Genomic DNA, 24,905 nt, shown 5'->3' with positions numbered 1-24,905 from the left:
CATATATACATTTTTCGCTAAATTTATTGTTCTACATGTCTTTGATAAAAATAAAAAAAATGTTTGGGTAAAAAAAAAATATGGTTTGGGTAAAAGTTATAGCGTTTACAAACTATGGTACAAAAATGTGAATTTCCGCTTTTTGAAGCAGCTCTGACTTTCTGAGCACCTGTCATGTTTCCTGAGGTTCTACAATGGCTAGACAGTACAAACACCCCACAAATGACCCCATTTCGGAAAGTAGACACCCTAAGGTATTCGCTGATGGGCATAGTGAGTTCATAGAACTTTTAAATTTTTGTCACAAGTTAGCGGAAAATGATGATTTATTTTATTTTTATTTTTTTTCTTACAAAGTCTCATATTCCACTAACTTGTGACAAAAAATAAAAACTTTCATGAACTCACTATGCCCATCACAAAATACCTTGGGGTGTCTTCTTTCCAAAATGGGGTCACTTGTGGGGTAGTTATACTGCCCTGGCATTCTAGGGGCCCAGATGTGTGAGAAGAAGTTTGCAATCAAAATCTGTAAAAAATGACCGGTGAAATCCGAAAGGTGCACATTGGAATGTGTGCCCCTTTGCCCACCTAGGCTGCAAAAAAGTGTCACACATCTGGTATCGCCGTACTCAGGAGAAGTTGGGGAATGTGTTTTGGGGTGTCATTTTACATATACCCATGCTGGGTGAGAGAAATATCTTGGCAAAAGACAACTTTTCCAATTTTTTTATACAAAGTTGGCAATTGACCAAGATATTTATCTCACCCAGCATGGGTATATGTAAAATGACACCCCAAAACACATTGCCCAACTTCTCCTGAGTACGGCGATACCAGATGTGTGACACTTTTTTGCAGCCTAGGTGGGCAAAGGGGCACACATTCCAAAGAGCACCTTTAGGATTTCACTGGCCATTTTTTACAGATTTTGATTTACAACTACTTCGCACACATTTGGGCCCCTAAATTGCCAGGGCAGTATAACTACCCCACAAGTGACCCCATTTTGGAAAGAAGACACCCCAAGGTATTCCGTGAGGGGCATGGCGAGTTCCTAGAATTTTTAATTTTTTGTCGCAAGTTAGTGGAATATGAGACTTTTTTTTTTTTTTTTTTTTCCTAACAATCATCATTTTCCGCTAACTTGTGACAAAAAAAAAATTCTAGGAACTCGCCATGCCCCTCACGGAATACCTTGGGGTGTCTTCTTTCCAAAATGGGGTCACTTGTGGGGTAGTTATACTGCCCTGGCAATTTAGGGGCCCAAATGTGTGCGAAGTAGTTGTAAATCAAAATCTGTAAAAAATGGCCAGTGAAATCCTAAAGGTGCTCTTTGGAATGTGTGCCCCTTTGCCCACCTAGGCTGCAAAAAAGTGTCACACATCTGGTATCGCCGTACTCAGGAGAAGTTGGGGAATGTGTTTTGGGGTGTCATTTTACATATACCCATGCTGGGTGAGAGAAATATCTTGGCAAAAGACAACTTTTCCCATTTTTTTATACAAAGTTGGCATTTGACCAAGATATTTTTCTCACCCAGTATGGGTATATGTAAAATGACACCCCAAAACACATTCCCCAACTTATCCTGAGTACGGCGATACCACATGTGACACTTTTTTGCAGCCTAGATGCGCAAAGCGGCCCAAATTCCTTTTAGGAGGGCATTTTTAGACATTTGGATCCCAGACTTCTTCTCACGCTTTAGGGCCCCTAAAATGCCAGGGCAGTATAAATACCCCACATGTGACCCCACTTTGGAAAGAAGACACCCCAAGGTATTCAATGAGGGGCATGGCGAGTTCATAGAATATTTTTTTTTTGGGGCACAATTTAGCGGAAATTGATTTTTTTTGTATTTTCTCACAAAGTCTCCCTTTCTGCTAACTTGGGAAAAAATGTCAATCTTTCATGGACTCAATATGCCCCTCACGGAATACCTTGGGGTGTCTTCTTTCAAAAATGGGGTCACATGTGGGGTATTTATACTGCCCTGGCATTTTAGGGGCCCTAAAGCGTGAGAAGTCTGGAATATAAATGTCTAAAAATGTTTACGCATTTGGATTCCGTGAGGGGTATGGCGAGTTCATGTGAGATTTTATTTTTTGACACAAGTTAGTGGAATATGAGACTTTGTAAGAAATTTCCGCTAACTTGGGCCAAAAAAATGTCTGAATGGAGCCTTACAGGGGGGGTGATCAATGACAGGGGGGTGATCACCCATATAGACTCCCTGATCACCCCCCTGTAAGGCTCCATTCAGACATCCGTATGATTTTTACGGATCCACGGATACATGGATCGGATCCGCAAAACACATACGGACGTCTGAATGGAGCCTTACAGGGGGATGATCAATGACAGGGAGGTGATCACCCATATAGATTCCCTGATCACCCCCCTGTAAGGCTCCATTCAGACGTCTGTACGCATGTTGTGGATCCGACCCATGTATCCGTGGATCCGTAAAAATCATACGGACGTCTGAATGGAGCCTTACAGGGGGGTGATCAATGACAGGGGGGTGATCAGGGAGTCTATATGGGGTGATCATGGGTGATCAGGGGTTAATAAGTGACAGGGGGGGTGTAGTGTAGGTGGTGTTTTGTGGTACTTTACTGAGCTACCTGTGTCCTCTGGTGGTCGATCCAAACAAAAGGGACGACCAGAGGACCAGGCATATTAAAAATCACATCTCCAGCCTGCCAGCAAACGATCGCCGCTGGCAGGCTGGAGATCCACTCTCTTACCTTTCGATCCTGTGAACGTGCGCACCTGTGTGCGCGCGTTCACAGGAAATCACGGCTCTCGCGAGATGACGCATATATGCGTGACTCTGCGCAGAGCTGCCACCTCCGGACCGCACATCTGCGTTAGGCTGTCCGGAGGTGGTTAAAAGGGTTTTACGGAAAAGCACTGTGGGCCCTTCAAACAGCTGATTGGCTGGCGTGTCAAGAGTTGGACTCCCACCAATCTGATACTGATAACCTAACCTGAAGGCCTATCCCGGAAAACCCCCTTTAATCCAAAAAGAGGAAAGTGAAAGTGAATATGATCAGCCTGTTACTGGCGGAGAGCATTCAGATTCCCATCACCGAGAATAGCTTTGACAGCGAAGGACATCATTTATTAAAATAGTTTATTAAGAATTTAAAAAAATTGACACAGAACAGGGAGTGGTACCCCTGTAGGACCAGTGATACTGTGGAAAGGCACAGTTTTATGGTTAGTTTTATGTCAATGTATGTAAAGGAGGTGCTCGGAGCACTGAGGGTTTAGCCTACCCCTCAGAGCACTGCTTCACCTCCACCTCTCCCCCGCCCATTAAGATTGACAGTCATCTTCACCGCTCTGATGGCTGAAATCTTGAGCATGCGCCGAAATTACTACCACCGGCACATGGATGAGATTTCAGGGCCAGGCATCGGAGCAGTGAAGATGATGGATCCTGTCAATCTCATTGGGAGGGAAGAGAGGCGCAACTGTAATAAGGTAACACAGGATCACTCAAGCTGGATGCAAACGCTAACAGTGGTGACCTAGACCAGAACAATGTGTACGTTTACCTGACTTCCAGACATCTGGTACAGGGCACTGGCTAAGAGCTCCGGGTACAGAGTCATCTGCTGCACGGCATTAATAGTTTTCATAGGTACAGTCCTATTGTTGTACGCCAGCTCAAATACACCTGGAAAAACACCAAACACAAAAGCTAACACAGCACTTCTAAATACAAGCCACAAATCACTGCACAAATTTTTTTTTCGTGGCGCCACTTAGCTGTGCCTTACATCAGCGGCTCTGTACGAGCGTACACGACAGCACATTCTGAAACTATTCACTGCCTTAATATTTTATAATATAATATTTTTAAATTATAATATAATAATTTTTGGCCTTAGTGACACTTTAAAAAAACCACATGACCTGCATAAAATTTCTAATTTTCAGACCGAGACAGAATTCTGGTACAGCTGCCTCTTGCACACAACCGTATGTCTTTTTCAGTATTTTGCGGTCCACAAAAAACGTATCCGCAAAAAATACAGATGACATCCATGTGCATTCTGTTTTTGGCGGAATTGACCGTATACGGAACCATTAATTTCAATGGATCCGGAAAAAAAAAAAAACGGAAGGTACTCCGTATACCTTCCGTTTCCGTATTTCCGTTCAAAGATAGAACATGTCCTATTATTGTCCGCATAACGGACAAGGATAGTGCTGTTCTATTAGGGTACTTTCACACTTGCAGCAGAGGATTCCAGCAGGAAGTTCCGTCGCTGGAACTGCCTGCCGGATCCGGCAATCCGGATGCATTTGTGAGACGGATCCATCTAGCAAATGCATTGCCATACCGGATCCGTCTTTCCAGTTATAAATTTTTTTCTCATTTTTAAAGCTCTGTGCATGCGCAGACCGCAAAACCGGATCTGTTTTGCCAGAACACTTGGGGCCGGATCCGGTATTAATGCATTTCAATGGAAATTAATGCCGGGTTCGGCATTCCGGGAAGTGTTCAGGATTTTAGGCCGGAGAGAAAACGGCAGCATGCCGCGGTATTTTCTCCGGCCAAAAAACGTAAGAGGGACTGAACTGAAGCACACTGAACGGATTGCTCTCCATTCAGAATGCATTGGGATAAAACTGATCAGTTTTTTTTCCGGTATTGAGCCCCGAGGACGAAACTCAATACCGGAAAACTTGAACGCAAGTGTGAAAGTACCCTTAGGGGCCAGATGTTCCGTTCCGCAAAAAACGGAATGCACAAAGATGTCATCCGTATTTTTTGCGGATAAGTTTTTTTGCGGACCGCAAAATACTAAAAAAAAGCCATACACTCGTGTTAAGGAGGCCTTATGCGGACAATAATAAGACATGTTCTATCTTTGAACGAAAAAACGGAAACGGAAGGCATACGGAGTACCTTCCGTTTTTTTTTTTTTGACCTATTAAAATGAATGGTTCCGTATACGGAATGCAAAAAACGGAACGTAAACGGAAAAGAAAATGGGGCCGGAAAAGATACGGACAGCACACAGTGTGCTGTCTGCATGCGCATATGCGTTCCACAGCCCCGCAAAAAAATAGAACATGTCCTATCCTTGTCCGCAGACACTGAGAAGAAAAGGCATTTCTGTTATAGTGCCGGCCATGTGCGGTCCACAAAATGCGGAATGCACATGGCCAGTGTCCCTGTTTTGCTGATCCACAATTTGTGGACCGCAAAAAAACTTGCGGACGTTTGAATGAACCCTAAAGAGGCATTCTGGTTATGCAAAGTTATCCCCTGTCTACAGGATAGGGGATAACTATTAGATTGTTGGAGACCCTCACCAATCATGAGAATGTGGACACTGTTCCACGTGGAGCCCCCCCTAAATGAATTTCGAGGTTGGTCAGGCATGCGCGCAGCTGCTCCATTCAGTTTTATGGGAGTTCCAAAGAAATAGCCAAATTTGGAACAAAAATAAATGGAGCAGCTGAGCCCATGGCCGAACAACCACTCCTGTCATTTCGGGGTCCAGGGGTACCAGGTCCCTGTTCTCATGACCAGTAGGACCCCCATCAATCTTATAGTTGAAAACGGTGTTGCTTAAAATGCGCCAAACTTGAGCCAGAATTTTGTCCAAGTAAGAAATCCTGCAAACATTCCCATAAAAATGTAATATATCGCTGTGTTGTGTGCAAATAACATTGACTTTTGAGGACATAAAAAACTCACACATCACTGAATCTCTAGCCTCTATTTATGGATTTATTTATTTTTTTACACAGTTGGCGTCATTGCCGTCAGTCTATACTTGTCAAACAGTATGTGATCTCTACACAATTATGCCAACTCTGTTTAGAGGATTAGCTTGTGTTTCGGCCTTGGTTAACCTTCAATGTGCAGGTGACCCTGTGGAGGCCAAGCCTTAGAAAACTCATTAATCTTCTGTACCTCTTTCAAATGACGGTGCCCTCAGCATGTCCTTATAAAAAGAATAGTAAACAGCTCCATCCCCCTGGAAAGTGATTTCCCGCTCAAGATCCTAGAGAAGAGAAAATAATGAGAAGCAATTCATTTATCGGAGTCCTCGGTACAGGAAGCTACTGGTTCTCCTTGTGGAGATCCCACTGGTGTAGTAGGGCAATGACACCTGGAAAAAGTATGTAAATTAGGGCTGTTTCACACTTGCGTTGCGGCATTCTGGTTTTGAGATCCGGCAGAGCACAAAACAGTTCCGTTTTGTCCCCATTCATTATCAATGGGGGCAGAACCGATCAGGACGCGTTGCATTTTTTGACTGGACTCAAAAGCGCTGCCAGCTTCCGGTCTGCAAAACGGAACAAAGCAGATCCACCAGCAAAATCAATGTAAGTCAATTATGCCGGATCAGTTTTTTTAGATCTGAAAAAAAAACGGATCCGGAGTGATTGACTAAGGGTACTTTCACACTTGCGTTTTTCTTTTCCGGCATAGAGTTCCGTCCTAGGGGCTCTATACCGGAAAAGAACTGATCAGGCATATCCCCATGCATTCTGAATGGAGAGTGATCCGTTCAGTTTGCATCAGGATGTCTTCAGTTCAGTCGTTTTGACTGATCAGGCAAAAGGATAAAAAAAGATAAAACCGTAGCATGCTACGGTTTTATCTCCGGCAAAAAAAACGGAAGACTTGCCTGAATGCCGGATCCGGCATTTTTTCCCTCAGGAATGTATTCGTGCCGGATCCAGCATACAGAATACCGGAAAGCCGGATCATCCCTTCCGGTCTGCGCATGCGCAGACTGAAAAAAAGGTGAAAAAAATAAATGCCGGATCCGTTTTGCCGTATGACACCGGAAAGACGGATCCAGCATTTCAATGCATTTTTTCGACTGATAAGGATCCTGATCAGTCTTACTAATGCCATCAGTTGGCATACATTTTGGAACTGCTTGCCGGATCTCTCTGCCGCAAGTGTGAAAGTAGCCCAACATTGATTTTAGTGCCAGATCTGGTGTGTTCTGTTTCAATGTAACAACTGCATCCGGATGTGTAAACATCAAACCATTTTGGTCCAGGTTTGAGATCCCCTGTCGGATCTCAAAGCTGGAAATCAAAACAAAAGTGAGAAACAGGCCTTAACTGTACTCCAGAAGCAGAAAAATGGTCTCTCCAGTGCCATCTACTCAGAGCTACCCTGTAAGTCAGTGTCTGACCCATTATAAAGTCTGGAAACATGGCTAGGGTTATCAACCAAACCAGTATGGAGCCATACTTGGCCAAATCAAACAAATGTCAAAATGCTTTCATACATCTACAGTGCCTGGGATAGACATGATGTTTTAGGCACTCAGCCATACGCGGTTAGGCCTGACACTTCTGCAGGAGAACCTGTACATGGATTTCTTAGGCCCCTTTCACACGGGCGAGTTTTCCGTGCGGGTGCGATCCGTGCGGCGAACGTATGGCACCCGCACTAAATCCTGACCCATTCATTTCTATGGGGCTGTGCACATGAGCGATGTTTTTAACGCATCACTTGTGCGTTCAGTTGAAATCGCAGCATGCTCTATATTTTCCGATTTTGACGTGACGCAGGCCCCATAGAAGTGAATGGGGTGTGTGAAAATCGGATGGCATCCGCAAGCAAGTACGGATGCCGTGCGATTTGCACGCATGGTTGCTAGGAGACCATCGGGATGGAGACCCGATCATTATTATTTTCCCTTATAACATGGTTATAAGGGAAAATAATAGCATTCTGAATACAGAATGCATAGTAAACCAGCGCTAGAGGGGTTAAAAAAATAAAAAAATAATTTAACTCACCTTAGTCCACTTGCTCGCGAAGCTGGCATCTCCTTGTGTCTCCGCTGCTGATGAACAGGACCTGGGGTGAGCTGCTCCATTAAATAGAGCTTAAGGACCTTCGATGACGTCACTCCGGTCATCACATGGTCTTTTACCATGGTGAATCACCATGGTAAAAGATCATGTGACGTACCATGTGATGACCGGAGTGACATCATCGAAGGTCCTTAAGCTCTATTTAATGGAGCAGCTCACCCCAGGTCCTGTTCATCAGCAGCGGAGACACAAGGAGATGCCAGCTTCGCGAGCAAGTGGACTAAGGTGAGTTAAATTATTTATTTTATTTTTTTAACCCCTCTAGCGCTGGTTTACTATGCATTCTGTATTCAGAATGCTATTATTTTCCCTTATAACCATGTTATAAGGGAAAATAATACAATCTTCAGAACATCAATCCCAAGCCCGAACTTCTATGAAGAAGTTCGGGTTTGGGTACCAAACATGCGCCATTTTTCTCACGTCAGTGCAACGCATGACAATGTTTTGCACTTGCGCAGAAAAAAATCGCGCATTTTCCCGCAACGCACCCGGCTCTTATCCGGGCAAAAAAAACTCACGCCCGTGTGAAAGAGGCCTTACGCTGCTGGACAGCATGGAGAAAACAAAAAAAAAAACTACTCATTTCCTAAGCCTGGCCAACATAGAAACTGCAGCTCTAATACGATGGGTCTCTACACAGAGACCCAGCCTATTAGAAATAATGACCAGCTTCCTCGATCGACGCACGGGGATGCCGGTCTTAACCCGGAAATATGTACTTCTGGGTTTTTCACTCTTTAGTTGCAATGATCACATGGCATCTAAAGTCTGACTCTGTAATGTCCACTATGTTATGCCTTATCAGAAGTGTAAACAGTTATATTTACTTATTCTAGTTATAATGGATATTCATTGCATTTAAGAGCAATGTTGGTTTATATTCACTATTTTGTATGTATTTTTAATGTAGGCCGAAGTAAGTCCATGGGAAGATTACTGCGTCGCTCAAGAGAGCTAATGTTTTTGTAATAAAAGTGGATAGCTCACCACCTTTCTCAGAATGGAAAAGGTGCTCTAGTCTTGACTGATCACCCACTCAGTAAAGAGGACGTAATGAAAAAAGTTATATATAAGACTGGCACTCACTATGTGGGTCACATCATCACAATTTAATAAAGCAGCAGAAATACATATGCTAATCACACCATAAAAATCACTTAAAACAGCTCTACGTGACCACAGTTCCGGATAGATGTATATCTGTAGAAAGACTAGAGTAAAAGCAATCACATTCTAAAATGTATAAAAAACACGTAAAAAGCGCAATGCACTCGCAGCAGTCCTCTACATACAAAATAGGGCCTTATAGAAGAAATCCCTTCAATGGCTGTATTGTGGGATATTATGCTACTCAAGTGCCAAATGTTCCACCAGCCTGTTATTATGCAGCGGTATATTTGATTTTCAATCGTGCTCCTTGACAGAGTATTCGTACTGTCCATATGACAGTTAATTCGGCAAGAAGCAATGTTCACATTGGGCATATGACACTGCAGTCTAGCCACAAAAAGTCTTTCCTCCTGAAGTGCAATATCCACACTCAATGTATAGCGGTTTTATCCGGCAGGGAGCAGATGCCGTGATCAAAGTAGCATTATGCCCAATGGTGTTGTAGGCAATACAATGTGGTGGTAAGTGATATGGGAATACAGATCTTACCGGTAGATGACGGCAGTTGGCAGTCCCGTTTGTTAGCTTTCTACTCACCACCGCACGGCTGTTATTGCTCCCTTGGCGTCCTCGCTCTCTGGTGCGTCTCACGTGACTGTCTCAGAGATATCGCGAGGTTTGGTCTTTTGGTCCGCTTCGTAGGCGAGACTGTACTCACAAAGTGAAGAAATTTGGAGCGCTACAATCTTTGAACTTTCTTAGGTGGTCCAAGCTGTGTCCAGTTTCTTGTTAGTGCAGGGGTATAACGCCAGACGCGTTTCGGGGACTTCACTCCCCTTCCTCAGTGGCTTTACCCCTACTCAAACTGCTGCTTTATTAAATTGTGTTGATGTGACCCACATAGTGAGTGCCAGTCTTACGTATAACTTTTTTCATAATGTTATTGTAACAATTAATAATATATTTAGACAGTTAGAAGATACACAACACCTGCAGAAGTAGAAGCTTCATTGAATTTCTTATCTGAACATGAATTCCACAGTGTGAGAATGGTCTAAATGTTCCTCAAAGTATATATTAATGTATCACAGTTTGTCTCTCAGCTCTGAGATAAGGATTTGATGGAAGCAGGTGGTGCCAATTACCTCTACAGTTTGCTATTTGCTAATAAGCAGAAAGTCTGTGATATCTATGGACACTTATAATCAACCTTAGGTTTGTATAAAAAAAAAAAAAAAAAAATCAATAAGACATATGTACTGGGTTATATTATTATGACTTTTTAAGGACATTTGTATATCTATTATCGTATATATTTTAGGGACGTATATATTCCTAGAATATAATCAAAACAGTTTAAAGGGAACCTGTCACCGGGATTTTGTTTATAGAACTGAGGACATGGGTTGTTAGATGGCCGCTAGCACATACGCAATACCCAGTCCCCAAAGCTCTGTGTGCTTTTATTGTGTAAAATAAAACTATTTGATACATATGCAAATTAACCCGAAATGAGTCCTGTCCCTGACTCATCTCACCTACAGGACTTATCGCAGGGTAATTTGCATATGTATCAAATCGGTTTTTTTACACAATAAAAGCACACCGAGCTATGGGGACTGGGTATTGCGGATGTGCTAGCGGTGATCTAGCAACCCATGTCCTCAGCTCTATACACAAAATCCCGGTGACAGGTTCCCTTTAAGTATGGACTTTGTTATATCTATAAAGATGTGGTGTTTTACTAACAACCAGTTAACAGTTGGTCTAGCAGAGGAGGCACGGATATCTCTGTGAGAAAACAAGATTTATTCATATTATTATCGATTTTATAAGTCAAGTGCATTCTGGTAGTGTTTTGACGTCACGCCCCTTATCAATGTACACGCCTATCCGACAATGATTGGAAAGTTCCAAACTAGGAATGTGTGTTCATCTGATGGTTTTTGGTTAAGAAACCACATACAGGTGGTAAGAAAGAAAAGAAAAAAGGAAAGGAAGGGAGGGAAAAATAAAGAAAGAAAGGGAGATCCCTGGAAAAGATCTTGATTAATCGGGAAAACTCTTGAGAGCAGACTTACTCGAGACTCTGCACATCACTTGACCCTTGGGTAATGTATATTTTGTGTTATGTAGTATTGGTATAAATTAATTGGCTTGATACTTAGCCAAATCCCGCTTATTGCGGACGTATAGTGTTAGTACCACATCAGTATCAGCGACATTCAGTGAAAATGCATATCACTAAATACATGATCTGATATTGATAACAAGAGAGCTTCTATGTTGGGAATCTTTATATTCCTTAGTTTCATATCAAGCCGATAATTTATAAGTTTCATTGCAAAACAACTTTTACAATCTGAGATTGGTCATCATTTTGGGCAGAGCAAGAGCTCGTATCTGTCATTTTCTTGGTTGAGTTTCTGTGCATAATCAATTGATATATATATATATATATATATATCTCATATAGTTTTAAGCAGCATTGCATTCTTGTACGGGTTGGATAATATAGTGTGAGAAGCTGATCTTAGTGTTATTAATGTCCTGTTGGCACCATCTAGTGGCCGATTTTGGGTACTACAGTTTTCCTGCATATCATTAAAACTTACATTGATTCATTTTTGATTGTATTTTAATTATTGAATAAATTAACCACCGGCGCTAATTACAACAAGCAAGCAGCAGTGTCTACACTTTTTTGTTAATATTATACAGATGTTCACTTTTTTAACTGTCTCTTTGTATGTCCAATATACAGTTTTTCACATGGACACTTTATTGCATAAATAACTCCTTTTGTACTGCACGTTCTATAGTCGCTGATGTTATATTCATATGTGCCGTCCCCATTTGTTATCTGGGTCAGTTTAGTAGTGTTCTTCTGCGATTTCTTGCACGTCATGCATTTTTTGCATGGAAAAAAATCCTTTTAGCAGATATTTATCATTTTCTTTTTTAAAAGGGGGTTGTACTCTTCACTGTTTACCTGCTCACTGTTAGTTGTGCAGCCATAATCAGGTGTAATTACAGCTCCTCTGTCCATTCACTGTGAATGGGAAGAAGGAGCTGTAATTACGCCTGCACGGTGAGCAGGTTAACCCAGGCATGTCCAAAGTGCGGCCCTCCAGCTGTTGCAAAAATACAACTCCCAGCATGCCTGGATAGCTTACAGCTATCCGGGCATGCTGGGAGTTGTAGTTTTGCAACAGCTGGAGGGCCGCAGTTTGGACATGCCTGGGTTAACAGGAGTGCTGAGTTTTCTTCAAACAGCTGAGGACAGGTCATCAACACCGGAAACTGAACTCCTCCTTTAAGAGTAAAACCTTTAAAGTCAGTGATCTGGACGGCTAGATTTACATATGGGCAGATACACATCATATACTGGTTTCCATTTTTGTAAAGTGGGAAAAGTAAAGCAATCGTTATTATGGCCGATACTGATGTAGAAGTTATTGCACCTTTCAAATGCATTATCATCAGAAGGACTGACGTAGCCTTCAGCATTTTTCCCCCAGTACTGTAGTCATGGCATTGACCACTTCCTCCACTACAACTATAGTCACATCCGGCCGAGGGCATTAACTCCTGTACAACACATCAGCATTATACACTCACTTAGGCTGGGCTCATGCTTGCGTTTTTTTGTTTTGCAGATTTTTTTTTGCTTTGTTCCCACAAACATTGTGGCTGCCGTTATTAAAGGAGACATGACTGATCCATTGACCTGTAATGGATCCGTCACGTATCCAATATATTTTTTACAAGAAAGCACAACACAGAAGACTACACTTTTCCGGCTGTCAGAAAGGAACAATGTAGCACAGCGGGTGTGTACCCACTGTGGTAATGAACGGATTTGACTTTGGGCTACTCCTGAGGACATTATAAGTGGTCTCCTGGTTTTCCCCCTTTTACCCCCATACAGGGATTTGGACTTCACTGCAGAGGCCACCAAGCTGTTACCTCCAGGAGTTGTCTACATTCAGAGGCTGCTGACCTAGGTGGGTCAAGAGATGGCACCAAGGGGACAGGCAGTAGCCTGGTCAGGCGGTGAGCCAAGGTCAAGACAGGCAGAGCTTGTACAATACAGCGAAACAGGCAACAGGTCAGGAAAGGTTACACAGGATAAATACAGTAATCAGGCAGAGGTCAGGACAGCACAGGGTCAATACGGTTAAAGAGGACCTTTCATCTGTTTAACCCTAGTCTAATTAGGGTCTTACCTTATAGGGCAGCCCCCACTGATGTCATTGCACCTTTTTTTTTTTCAATCAGAGCGCACAGCTCATAGCCAGGGAGAATGAGCTCTGATTGGACGCGCTCACAGCCAGGGAGAAGAGAACCGCTCCAGTCTCCGCCTAGTATAACCAAGTCGTCTAATTAGATTATAAGGTGCTGAAATCAACGGGGGACAACAGCGGACGAACCGGGGGGGGGGGCACACCTTCGCAGGAACTAGCCAAGCTAGGAATCTTATTGCTTAAGCACCCTCTCATAGGAGAAGGTGCCATACATATTCCAAGAAATTCTGTCAATAGATGGGGACAGATTAGCGAATGTGCGTACTGGCCCTTTAAGAGCCAGGGAGACCTTGCACACCTTATGGGAGCACACACAAGCAAGAAAGGGAGAAAGAAGCTGTAAAATAATCCAAAAGTAGAAATGTCCAGCAGGCGTATCCTAAATTTAAAATACTGCAAGCTTTATTTCCATAGAAAAGAATTCAATGACCACGGACACATATATCGTTTTTTTTTTTGTTTTTTTGTTTTGTTTTTTTACAGAATCAGATTTGTAACGCTCCCTTCCACTTATACAGGTCGGCGAGTTTATCATCAAGTTTCATTAGCCAGTGAGTCTAGAGCCTTACAAAAGAAGACATCTTACCCTGCGGCTGGAAAACCAGAACTTGCGCTCGTGATAGGTGGACAGGTAGACCGCATACATCATGCCGCTCGTAACCGTTACCAGGCAGCCAACAAAGAGCTTTGCAAACCGCTGCAGTGCGACACCTAGGAAAAAGAGGAAGGCATGACATGTATGAAACGGAGATTCCTTCCTGTGCCCTGATCTCTGGGATTGGGGCAGGTTGTGCCATGTATGCCATGAACCACCTCTAACCACCTCTGCCAGCGCATATACAGAAAGATGTGGAGGATGGGAAACAGGCAGTAAGACTGTAACTGGTTGGGGTGCATCCATATTTTTTCCCCCGCACCCACTATTATGAATGATTCAGCCTCGGAAAAAATAAAAAAAAAGACAATAATAATGCACCCTGCAAAGTGTGAATTGAACTTTAATGGATCCTCTTCAGCCAAGCACTGGCTTCAGTGGTGATGGGTCCACAAGAGACACGTCACTACTGAAGCCAGTGGTTGGCTGAAGAGGATCAGGTGACCATGTCCATGCCAGGGAGGAAGACAACAAATACCTGGACCGCAAGATGGAGGCGCGAAGGACCAGAGCTTTTAGAAATTCTGTACTCCAGGACAACCCCTTGTCTAGGTGTCCAAAGCAATGGATACCAATATTCACATGCTACTGAAGTAGGGGCTCCAAAAATCAAGACCCTTAACCCATTAATGACCACCCACTATATTTTGTTGTCACTCTTTAATAGGAAGCAGAGCGCTTCTGCGAGTGTGCCTGCTCTACAGACCAACTGTAGCTAACAGCAAACTTTTGCTGGACAGCGAGGATCGGAGGTAGATCCAAGCACAACTGTTAACCCCTTTGATTACTGCAGTCTGTGACCGCGGCATGATCAAAGGGTATTTCCACCTAGTTAGTCCGATCAGAGGGTGAATAATGACCCCAGGACCATACATTCAGTAATCCTGCTGTTAGGACCCACACGGTCATCTTAACCACAGCCTGTGCCATAGAGCATAATGTATTAGCATACAGGAGTATGCGAGTACAGTATAAGTATAAAAGAATTCCGTAAAGGGGATTTATTTTTTTAAATGTACCACAATAACTTTTCTTAAAAAAAAAAAAGCTCACCAGAAAATAGGTATCTACATGACAAAATAACCAATTTAACAGGTTATTCAGTGGGAAATATGTACTGCATAAGAAATAAAGTAAAAAAGGCTGTGTCAAAAAACACTTTCTATATTTGCTATGAAAAAAATGTTTCTCTCTGATTATATATACAGTGCAAATTTTTATATCCCTGGCACATTTTGACTTAAAGTTACTTTTATTCAACCAGCAAGTTTGCTCAAATGTAAATAAAAGCTGAGAAATGTTTTTTTTCCACAATAATGCCTTTTGTACATCGTCTTATTATCTTTTGGGAGACACCTATGTCATTTCCCGTCAAAAAATTACTTGCTGGTTGAATAAAAGTAACTTTAAGATAAAATTTGCCAGGGGCATGAATAATTATGGGCAGCACTGTATATATAGAGAGATAAAAAAAAAAGACAGTACCAAAAAAATTAAATTTCTACTGCATAAAATTAGACATTATACAGTCATGTCAATAAACAAAAAAAAAATAATAATAATTACAGCTGCTTAAACATGGAGAGGCAAAAACTAAAAATAATAGGGGTTAGGCTTAGTTCACCCGAACGTTTTTTTTTGCGAGTGTACAGGCCATTTTTTTGCGTTCCTTATACGGAACCATTCATTTTAATGGTTCTGCAAAAAAAAAAACGGAATGTACTTCGTATGCATTCCGTTTCGGTATTTCCATTTTTCCGTTCCGTTGAAAGATAGAACAAGTCCTATATTTGGCCGCAAATCACGTTCCGTGGCTCCATTCAAGTCAATGGGTCCACAAAAAAAACTAAACACATACGGAAATGCATCCGTATGTCTTCCGTATCCGTTCCGTTTTTTCTGAACCATCTATTGAAAATGTTATGCCCAGCCCAATTATTTCTATGTAATGACAGTATACTGTACATGGCATACGGAAAAACGGAAAGGAAACGGAAACACAACGGAACAACAGATCCGTGAAAAACAGACTGCTAAAAACTATAAAAGCCATACGTTCGTGTGAACTAGGCCTTAAAGTGGTTATGCCAACTAACAGGTTTCAGAGCGATCGCTGGACCCCCGCCGATCCCAAGAACAGGGTGTTCCCACCCTGATGGAGACTGCTAAAAATACCTTTGTTAAAAGCAACTTGTGGGTGCCACTGTAACCTATAACAGCCCCCCAAACCCTGGTCAGAGGGCCCACTGTGTGTTCCAGTCAATGCTTGCCTCTGATGAAGAGAATAAAACTGTAAAGCAGATCAGCTAATCCTCCTCGGCCAATCATCAAGAGGGACAGGCTGATTACAGAGGGCCCTACTGACCGGGTACGGGTATCGGGGCGCTGGTCAATGGGTGCAAGAGCACCCAGCAGCTTAATATCTTGGCGGAATTAAATAGGCCTAGAAAATTTCCTAGAAACACTTCCTATGAAAGTGTAACGAGCTGGATATCTAGAGCTCGGATGTACAATAGGTGGTCTGTGTCTGCAGAGAAAGGCCCGGTAAGGTGAGAGGCACCTGCTTCTCCTTCTTAAATGACATGAGGTAGTGTATAGGGTTAGTGTGGGCGTCACACACAGATACAACTATGCGACATAACTACAAAAGAAGGTTTATTAAAGGATGTATACAATTACAGGGGGAGGGGGGAGGGGTCGTGGAAGCATGAGAAGAGATTTCAGCAGCTAAATGGTAGCTTTCAGGTACTGGAGACTACAATATCTGTATGAATTAGGCTCCATATTTGCTCTATAGGCTTATCCCTGCAAGAAATGTGGGGTTTTCCAGAGAAAACGGGGCCCCTAAGCTGTAGCCTTGCTCTAAACGACGTCTTATGACATAATACGGATCCGTGAGGGCTTCACAGAGGTCCCTCACGTGGTGGCGAGCGGTCGGTCTATGATGTATAGCATGTATAATACGTAAAGAAGACGACTTACATTTTGCAGATTTTGCAGATTTTCTATCGTCTTTGGTATTTTTGTTCTGCTCGCCGTCCTGAGGTTCTGATGAAGGAGCCTTTCTTCTCTGCCTCAGCTCTTCTTCTTGAGAACCTTAAAGCAAAAGAAAGGGAACTTTTATCACGTAGACAAAGAAGGCATTGATCTGGCCAGACCGATCTAGGTAATTCTAGCAAGACCAGGGTGACTGGCGAGGCTCGCCCATGTCCAGCGCTGTCTGCACAGCCTTTTCATAAGGACCGGGGAGGCATTGCTCCACTGTTATTCCTCCTGAAAATGTACAAATAAACGAAAGGGAATCTATCAGGAGCTTCATGCTGCTCAGAAAATGGACAGCACAAAGTCCCGACAACTCTAAGGGTCCATTCAGACGTCCGTAGAATGGGTCTGGATCCGTTCCGCATAAGGTGCGGACCCATTCATTTTCAATGGGGCCGGAAAAGATGTGGACAGCACACAGTGTGCTGATCGCATACGCATTTCCGGTCTGCGGCTCCAGAAAAAAAAAATAGAACATGTCCTATTCTTGTCCGTAGAAGCTCTATTAAGTGCCGGCGATGTGCGGCGTCAGCGTTTTGCGGACAGCAAAACATTACGAATGTCTAAATGGACCCTAAAAGGGGTTTTCCGAGATTTTTATACTGATATCTTATCCTCTGGACCCCCAGTCAATCAGCTGCTTGAGAAGGCATCAGCTCTCGCTGAAGCACCACAGGCTTCTCTCAGCTCACCGAGCATAGCGCCATACATTGTGTAGTGGATGCGCTTGGTATTGCAGCTCAGCCCCATTCACTTTCTTTAGGGCTGAGCTGCGCCTAGGTTATGTGACCGATGAACGTGATGTCACATGGCTCAGGATAAGCTGCGAGCGCCATAGCCTTCTCAAACACCTGATCAATAGTTGTTCTGGGTGTCAGACCCCCACCAATAAGATACTGATGACCTATCCAGAGGATAGATCATCACTTAAAATATCTCGAAAAACCTCTAACAGGTAAAACTTGGCTGCTTTCTTCCAATAACAGCACCACCCCTGTCCATAGGTTGTGTGTGGTACTGCAGCTGATCTCTATGGAACTGAATGGAGTAGCAATACCAAGCCCAACCTGTGGACAGAGGTGGTGCTGTTTTTGCAAGAAAGCAGCCATGTTTTTCTTATCTTGTATAACCCCTTTAATTACTCTGAAACACTGGAATCTTCCAGATTAAAAACGAGCCAAGAACAGAGAGAAGAGTCCGCTGTGAAACTAATACCTGGCTTCTCCCACAGATCAGCTTGTGTACAGGGAAGAACCTGTGAATCAAGCCGAGCTGGAAGCACCGCGGCCATTACAGTATCTTATTAGAATGAGACTGGGATGTGGTTTATTGGGAGCAATCTGTCGATCTGATGATTATTAATGATAATTGGTATATCTATTAGCATAAAGTACTTGGTTCTGACAAAAAGAAACCCACTACATTGGCTGAATTGCCTATCTTTTCCGTATTTTAGGTAGTAAGCACCAAAATCTGCAGGGTTTCTGGAAACAATTGATAGGCAGAGGTGCCAAGGTCATCAGTTAGTAAGTCCTTGAAAACCAACTATAAAGATGCAGTAAAACTTGTATTTCATTACTTTAAATTCCTGCTTATTCTGGGCTTTGAAGTAAAGAATGCGGTCCCGTCAGTGACGGCCAGCCTTCCCTCTATGAGGAGACGGTCCTATCAGTGACGGCCAGCCTTCCCTCTATGAGGAGACGGTCCTATCAGTGACGGCCAGCCTTCCCTCTATGAGGAGACGGTCCTATCAGTGACGGCCAGCCTTCCCTCTATGAGGAGGAGGTCCTATCAGTGACGGCCAGCCTTCCCTCTATGAGGAGACGGTCCTATCAGTGACGGCCAGCCTTCCCTCTATGAGGAGACGGTCCTATCAGTGACGGCCAGCCTTCCCTCTATGAGGAGACGGTCCCGTCAGTGACGGCCAGCCTTCCCTCTATGAGGAGACGGTCCCACCTATCAGTGACGGCCAGCCTTCCCTCTATGAGGAGACGGTCCCGTCAGTGACGGCCAGCCTTCCCTCTATGAGGGAGACGGTCCCGCAGTGACGGCCAGCCTTCCCTCTATGAGGAGACGGTCCCGTCAGTGACGGCCAGCCTTCCATCTATGAGGAGACGGTCCAGTCAGTGACGGCCAGCCTTCCCTCTATGAGGAGGACGGTCCGTCAGTGACGGGCCAGCCTTCCCTCTATGAGGAGACGGTCCCGTCAGTGACGGCCCAGCCTTCCCTCTATGAGGAGACGGTCCCGTCAGTGACGGCCAGCCCTTCCCTCTATGAGGAGACGGTCCCGTCAGTGACGGCCAGCCTTCCCCTCTATGAGGAGACGGTCCCGTCAGTGACGGCCAGCCTTCCCTCTATGAGGAGACGGTCCCGTCAGTGACGGCCAGCCTTCCCTCTATGAGGAGACGGTCCCCGTCAGTGACGGCCAGCCTTCCCTCTATGAGGAGACGGTCCCGTCAGTGACGGCCAGCCTTCCCTCTATGAGGAGACGGTCCCGTCAGTGACGGCCAGCCTTCCCTCTATGAGGAGACGGTCCCGTCAGTGACGGCCAGCCTTCCCTCTATGAGGAGACGGTCCCGTCAGTGACGGCCAGCCTTCCCTCTATGAGGAGACGGTCCCGTCAGTGACGGCCAGCCTTCCCTCTATGAGGAGACGGTCCCGTCAGTGACGGCCAGCCTTCCCTCTATGAGGAGACGGTCCCGTCAGTGACAGCAAGCCTTCCCTCTATGAGGAGACGGTCCCGTCAGTGACGGCCAGCCTTCCCTCTATGAGGAGACGGTCCCGGTCAGTGACGGCCAGCATTCCCTCTATGAGGAGACGGTCCCACCTATCAGTGACGGCCAGCCTTCCCTCTATGAGGAGACGGTCCCGTCAGTGACGGCCAGCCTTCCCTCTATGAGGAGACGGTCCCATCAGTGACGGACAGCCTTGCCTCTATGAGGAGACGGTCCCATCAGTGACGGACAGCCTTGCCTCTATGAGGAGACTGTCCCATCAGTGATTAACAGCTGTCCCTCTATGACTGTGTATACGGGAATAGCTGTCAATCACTGACAGGACCGCCTCCTTGGGGAGTTTGTAAAACGTCTCGTATTGTTCTGTGCTTTGTTGGGAGATTTTTTTGCGATTCTGCATTGTCTGAACATACTAAAAAATGTGAATACAGTTCTTAAAGGGAACCTGTCATCAACTTTATGCTGACCTCACTGAGCGCAGCATAAACTAGTGACAGAAATACTGATGTCAGCGGTGTCATGAGCTTAAAAGTCAGTGGTTGCTGAGAACCAGCATCATGATAATTGTAGCCCAGGCCTGGAAAAGAGTCACATCTACCTGAGAAGAGTCCTGGTTATTATAATCTCCTGCTCTCTCACCATCTGCTGATGACTGGCAGTTCTCTCCTAGAGAGAAAGGGAGAAAACTAGGTAGAAGACTGTCAGCCATCAGCAGGTGGGCAGGAGATCATGAATAACCAGGACTCTTCTCAGGAGGCTGTGACTTTTTTCCAGGCCCAGTCTGCAATGATTGTGATGTTGGTTCTCGGCAACCACTTACTATTAACTTTTAAATAACAGACCTCTGAAACCAACTCATCTGTCTCTACTTTATTCCGCCGTTAGTATGGGCAACATAAAGTTGATGACAGGTTCCCTTTAAGCCTCAATCACACGTCTGTCAGTGATTTCCATCCGTGATTTTGAGTCAAAACCAGGTGAGTCTCTAAACACAGAACAGGTGCAGAACCTTATGTCTGTGGAGGCTCCACTCCTGGTTTTGGCCAACAATCACTGATGGAAATCACTGACCAAACACTGAGGTGTGAATGAGGCTTTACAGAAATATTCTTCCTACAGAAGCGCAGGGCCGGGATCCTACAAACAGTTCTAAAAACAAAATAATAATAATCTTGAACTTTTTGTACAGGAGCCACATGGAAATCAGAAGCAAACTGCACGTGTGGTCCCAATTGTGGCTTCTTCTTCTACACGGGAGTCGATGTGGGGGAGGGGGACACAACAAACCCCACAAAAAGGAAATGAACAGGGCAAGCTGGCACAGGTTAAAAAAAAATAAAAAAAAAAAAAAAAATAAAAACGCGCCTAAAATCACTGTGCTATCTTACGATAACAGGCAAGTGGGATATCTGTGAGCGACCAGACCCATCAGCGATCCAGAATAACCACGTAATACGGAGCCACGGGGACAGACCGGCTCAGTGAACACAACTCTGCCCTGTACCTAAGTGTCTAAAAAAAGAAGGACGCCATACAACAGTGGTCAGCAACCTCTGGCACTCTAGCTGATGTGAAACTACAACACCCAGCATGCTCCATTCACTTCAATGGGAGTTCTGAGAACAGCCAAGAAAGTGTGCATGCTGGGAGTCGGAGTTCCACCATACAGGGAGTCATACAACCAAGTACACGGAAATAACTGGTCAAGCTGCCTGTGCTCACCTTCATCCTCCATCGTTCTCCGAGAGGCGGCCCGGTCAGTGATTGCCCTGCAGTCCTACGTAGGGGCCTATGGAGCACAGCATTAGATGACGGGGTGCTCACCACATAGAGGGGCGCTGGCTGGGGGACACCGTAGTATATTGGCCACGATCAGCCCTTGCAGACCTGGAATTATGACAAATAATACACATATTATACACAAGCAGCTGTGGAGATTGTACAGAGCACGCACACGGGGACGCTGTTACAATGTGGGTGAACCATCCTTAGGACAGGCCATCAGTATCAGCCCGTTCTGCACCCCTCTCCGAAGCGGCCTCAGTGCCTGCGCTCTTCATGCACACGGCCATATCCGCAAAACACAGAGGACGTCCTGCTCCGTACAGTATTAGAACGAAGTTTTATGCGAATCAACTTCGGATGTTTCACCCGAAGTCGATTCGCTCATCCCTTGCTATATTCTGCACATTGTAGGGTAAGCCAAGGACCAATGTACACAATGAAGAGGCCGCAGCGCTGATCCGAGTCATGTGACCCCTTCAAACTGCTGATCAGCGGGGGCGCAGGGAGTCGACCCCCGCTGATCAGATATAGCAATGGGGAAGCAGAGGTGACAGCAGCAGAATGCAGACACCATGACAGCCTGTATTCTTCATAATACTGTATTAGAATTATATTACAGAACGGCGGAAAATCTTATTCTCCAAAACACAAAAGTGACTTCAAATGGTGAAGAAAGGAGAATGAAAGGGCATGGTGGGAGTTGTAGTTTTACACCAGCTGGACAGTCGCAGGCTGAGCATCCCTGATCTAATACATCTGAAAGGGGGGTTTCCAAAACGCAGCGCACAAGGGATTTTTCCACTGCGGATTTCTGCATGAATATCAGGTTGCAGCTGCAAAACAAAAGGAGAAATTCGGAAGCAAAATCAAGGACGTTGCATTAATGTTGTGCCAAATTTCCACCGCAGGAAAAAAATAAAAGCTCCTTAGGTCACATGCACACGGTGCATATTACGTATGGATTTCCGCACTGAAAATCCGCAGCGTAATACGGTACCAGCAAAGTGAGGGAGATTCTCTAAATCTCACGTGCATGGAAACCGACCTGCGGCAGTCTGCAGCGCGCAATGCGTGGAAATCCGCCTAGACTACACTGCTGTGTGCATGCGCGCCTGAGCCCCCGCAGGGTGGTCACCCAGCTTTCCCAGGTGCCTGAATACATAATCTACCACCGCGCCTGCTATACTGCACCTGGGAGCAGGTCGCAGAAGAGGGAGTCTCAAGGGCAGAGATGCAAACTGAGGATAGAAACAAAAGTGCAAAGTGAAAGCCTAGACTAGGACTGGAGGCAGAAGGACACATGGAGCAGCCCCTTCTAGTGAGTCCCCCTGGTCACAGGGGCTGCAATGTCACCCACAGGGTCAAGTCTCTGCAAGCAAAGGGCTTCCCCCCCTCCAGCACCCCCCATTACCAGCTGCAAGTCCCGCTCCTCCCGCAGACTGCGCCCCGCACGGCCGCCTCCATTCACAGACTGCGAAAGCAGGAAGTAGACCGTCTCAATCAAACGCCTATTCAAGGATCGGAGCGTTCATTCTGAAAAGAGTGAGCTGGACTCGTCGGGGATCTGCTAGAAGGGCTGCCCGTCTTGTACACAGTAGGGAAAAAGTTACGTCCGTGATTTGCGGGGCAGTCCGTATAGCGGATCCGTGTCCTTCTGATGGAAGGAGCCAGTGGCTCTGAATGAAGTAATGGTCCCTTCCCCATACATTATTATACTCTGCCTGCTCTGCAGGGTGTCCTGTATAGCTGCAGAGCTTCTCCTCCTGCTGCTGCTCTATACCCCGCCATCTTTTGCAGGACTACAACTCCCAGCAGCAGATTGCATTCCACACGGAATCAGCTTGGAGGTAGTACAGTCTGGCAGGAATTGGTGGGTGGAGGTCGGAGGACCCCCGTCCTGTCCATAGGTGAGGGTCCCAGATGTTGCTATAATTCTAGTCACATGCAATCAATGGCGGGCTGGAATTTAAAGTGGCCCCAGAAAAAGCTAAAAGTGGCCCCATGCTGTAGGTAGGTCCAAACTGACAGAAGGCGGGCATCACAAGTAGATAGGACCAGCAATACCACAGTGCAGCACAATATACCGCCCCAGCAGAACCAGATACCACAGTGCAGCACAATATACTGCCCCAGCAGAACCGGATACCACAGTGCAGCACAATATACTGCCCCAGCAGAACCGGATACCACAGTGCAGCACAATATACTGCCCCAGCAGAACCGGATACCACAGTGCAGCACAATATACCTGCCCCAGCAGAACCGGATACCACAGTGCAGCACAATATACTGCCCCAGCAGAACCAGATACCACAGTGCAGCACAATATACTGCCCCAGCAGAACCAGATACCACAGTGCAGCACAATATACTGCCCCAGCAGAACCAGATACCACAGTGCAGCACAATATACCTGCCCCAGCAGAACCCGATACCACAGTGCAGCACAATATACTGCCCCAGCAGAACCAGATACCACAGTGCAGCACAATATACTGCCCCAGCAGAACCAGATACCACAGTGCAGCACAATATACCGCCCCAGCAGAATCCAGATACACAGTGCAGCACAATATACTGCCCCAGCAGAACCAGATACCACAGTGCAGCACAATATACCGCCCCAGCAGAACCAGATACCACAGTGCAGCACAATATACTGCCCCAGCAGAACCAGATACCACAGTGCAGCACAATATACTGCCCCAGCAGAACCAGATACCACAGTGCAGCACAATATACTGCCCCAGCAGAACCAGATACCACAGTGCAGCACAATATACTGCCCCAGCAGAACCAGATACCACAGTGCAGCACAATATACTGCCCCAGCAGAACCAGATACCACAGTGCAGCACAATATACTGCCCCAGCAGAACCAGATACCACAGTGCAGCACAATATACTGCCCCAGCAGAACCAGATACCACAGTGCAGCACAATATACTGCCCCAGCAGAACCAGATACCACAGTGCAGCACAATATACTGCCCCAGCAGAACCAGATACCACAGTGCAGCACAATATACTGCCCCAGCAGAACCAGATACCACAGTGCAGCACAATATACTGCCCTAGCACAACCAGATACCACAGCACAACCAGATACCACAGTGCAGCACAATATACCGCCCCAGCAGAACCAGATACCACAGTGCAGCACAATATACTGCCCCAGCAGAACCAGATACCACAGTGCAGCACAATATACCTGCCCCAGCAGAACCAGATACCACAGTGCAGCACAATATACTGCCCCAGCAGAACCAGATACCACAGTGCAGCACAATATACTGCCCCAGCAGAACCAGATACCACAGTGCAGCACAATATACTGCCCCAGCAGAACCAGATACCACAGTGCAGCACAATATACTGCCCCAGCAG

At 45.3% G+C, this 24,905-nt stretch overlaps 1 protein-coding gene across 3 annotated transcripts in view; it reads right to left on the bottom strand.

Annotated features, from left to right (window-relative positions):
- DPY19L4 (dpy-19 like 4) overlaps nucleotides 1-22,994 on the bottom strand; it is an 85,391-nt gene extending 62,397 nt beyond the window's left edge. For 2 of the 3 annotated variants that reach the window (XM_044294261.1, XM_044294264.1), the window contains exons 1-6: nucleotides 22,930-22,994; nucleotides 21,456-21,620; nucleotides 16,939-17,052; nucleotides 13,888-14,012; nucleotides 5,948-6,038; nucleotides 3,570-3,691 (exon numbers count right to left, since the gene is read on the bottom strand). In XM_044294261.1, coding sequence (XP_044150196.1) covers nucleotides 3,570-3,691; nucleotides 5,948-6,038; nucleotides 13,888-14,012; nucleotides 16,939-17,052; nucleotides 21,456-21,468 — 465 coding nt within the window. In that variant the 5' untranslated portion in view covers nucleotides 21,469-21,620; nucleotides 22,930-22,994. The remainder of the gene's footprint in view (nucleotides 1-3,569; nucleotides 3,692-5,947; nucleotides 6,039-13,887; nucleotides 14,013-16,938; nucleotides 17,053-21,455; nucleotides 21,621-22,929) is intronic. The other variant, XM_044294262.1, reaches the window with a different exon arrangement.
- Between the last annotated feature and the right edge of the window lie 1,911 nt (nucleotides 22,995-24,905).

Source organism: Bufo gargarizans, chromosome 5 (assembly GCF_014858855.1).
Source record: "Bufo gargarizans isolate SCDJY-AF-19 chromosome 5, ASM1485885v1, whole genome shotgun sequence".
Classification (NCBI taxonomy): domain Eukaryota; kingdom Metazoa; phylum Chordata; class Amphibia; order Anura; family Bufonidae; genus Bufo; species Bufo gargarizans.
Note: the sequence above shows the minus strand (reverse complement) of the source record. Positions and strands in the feature narration are given on the sequence as shown.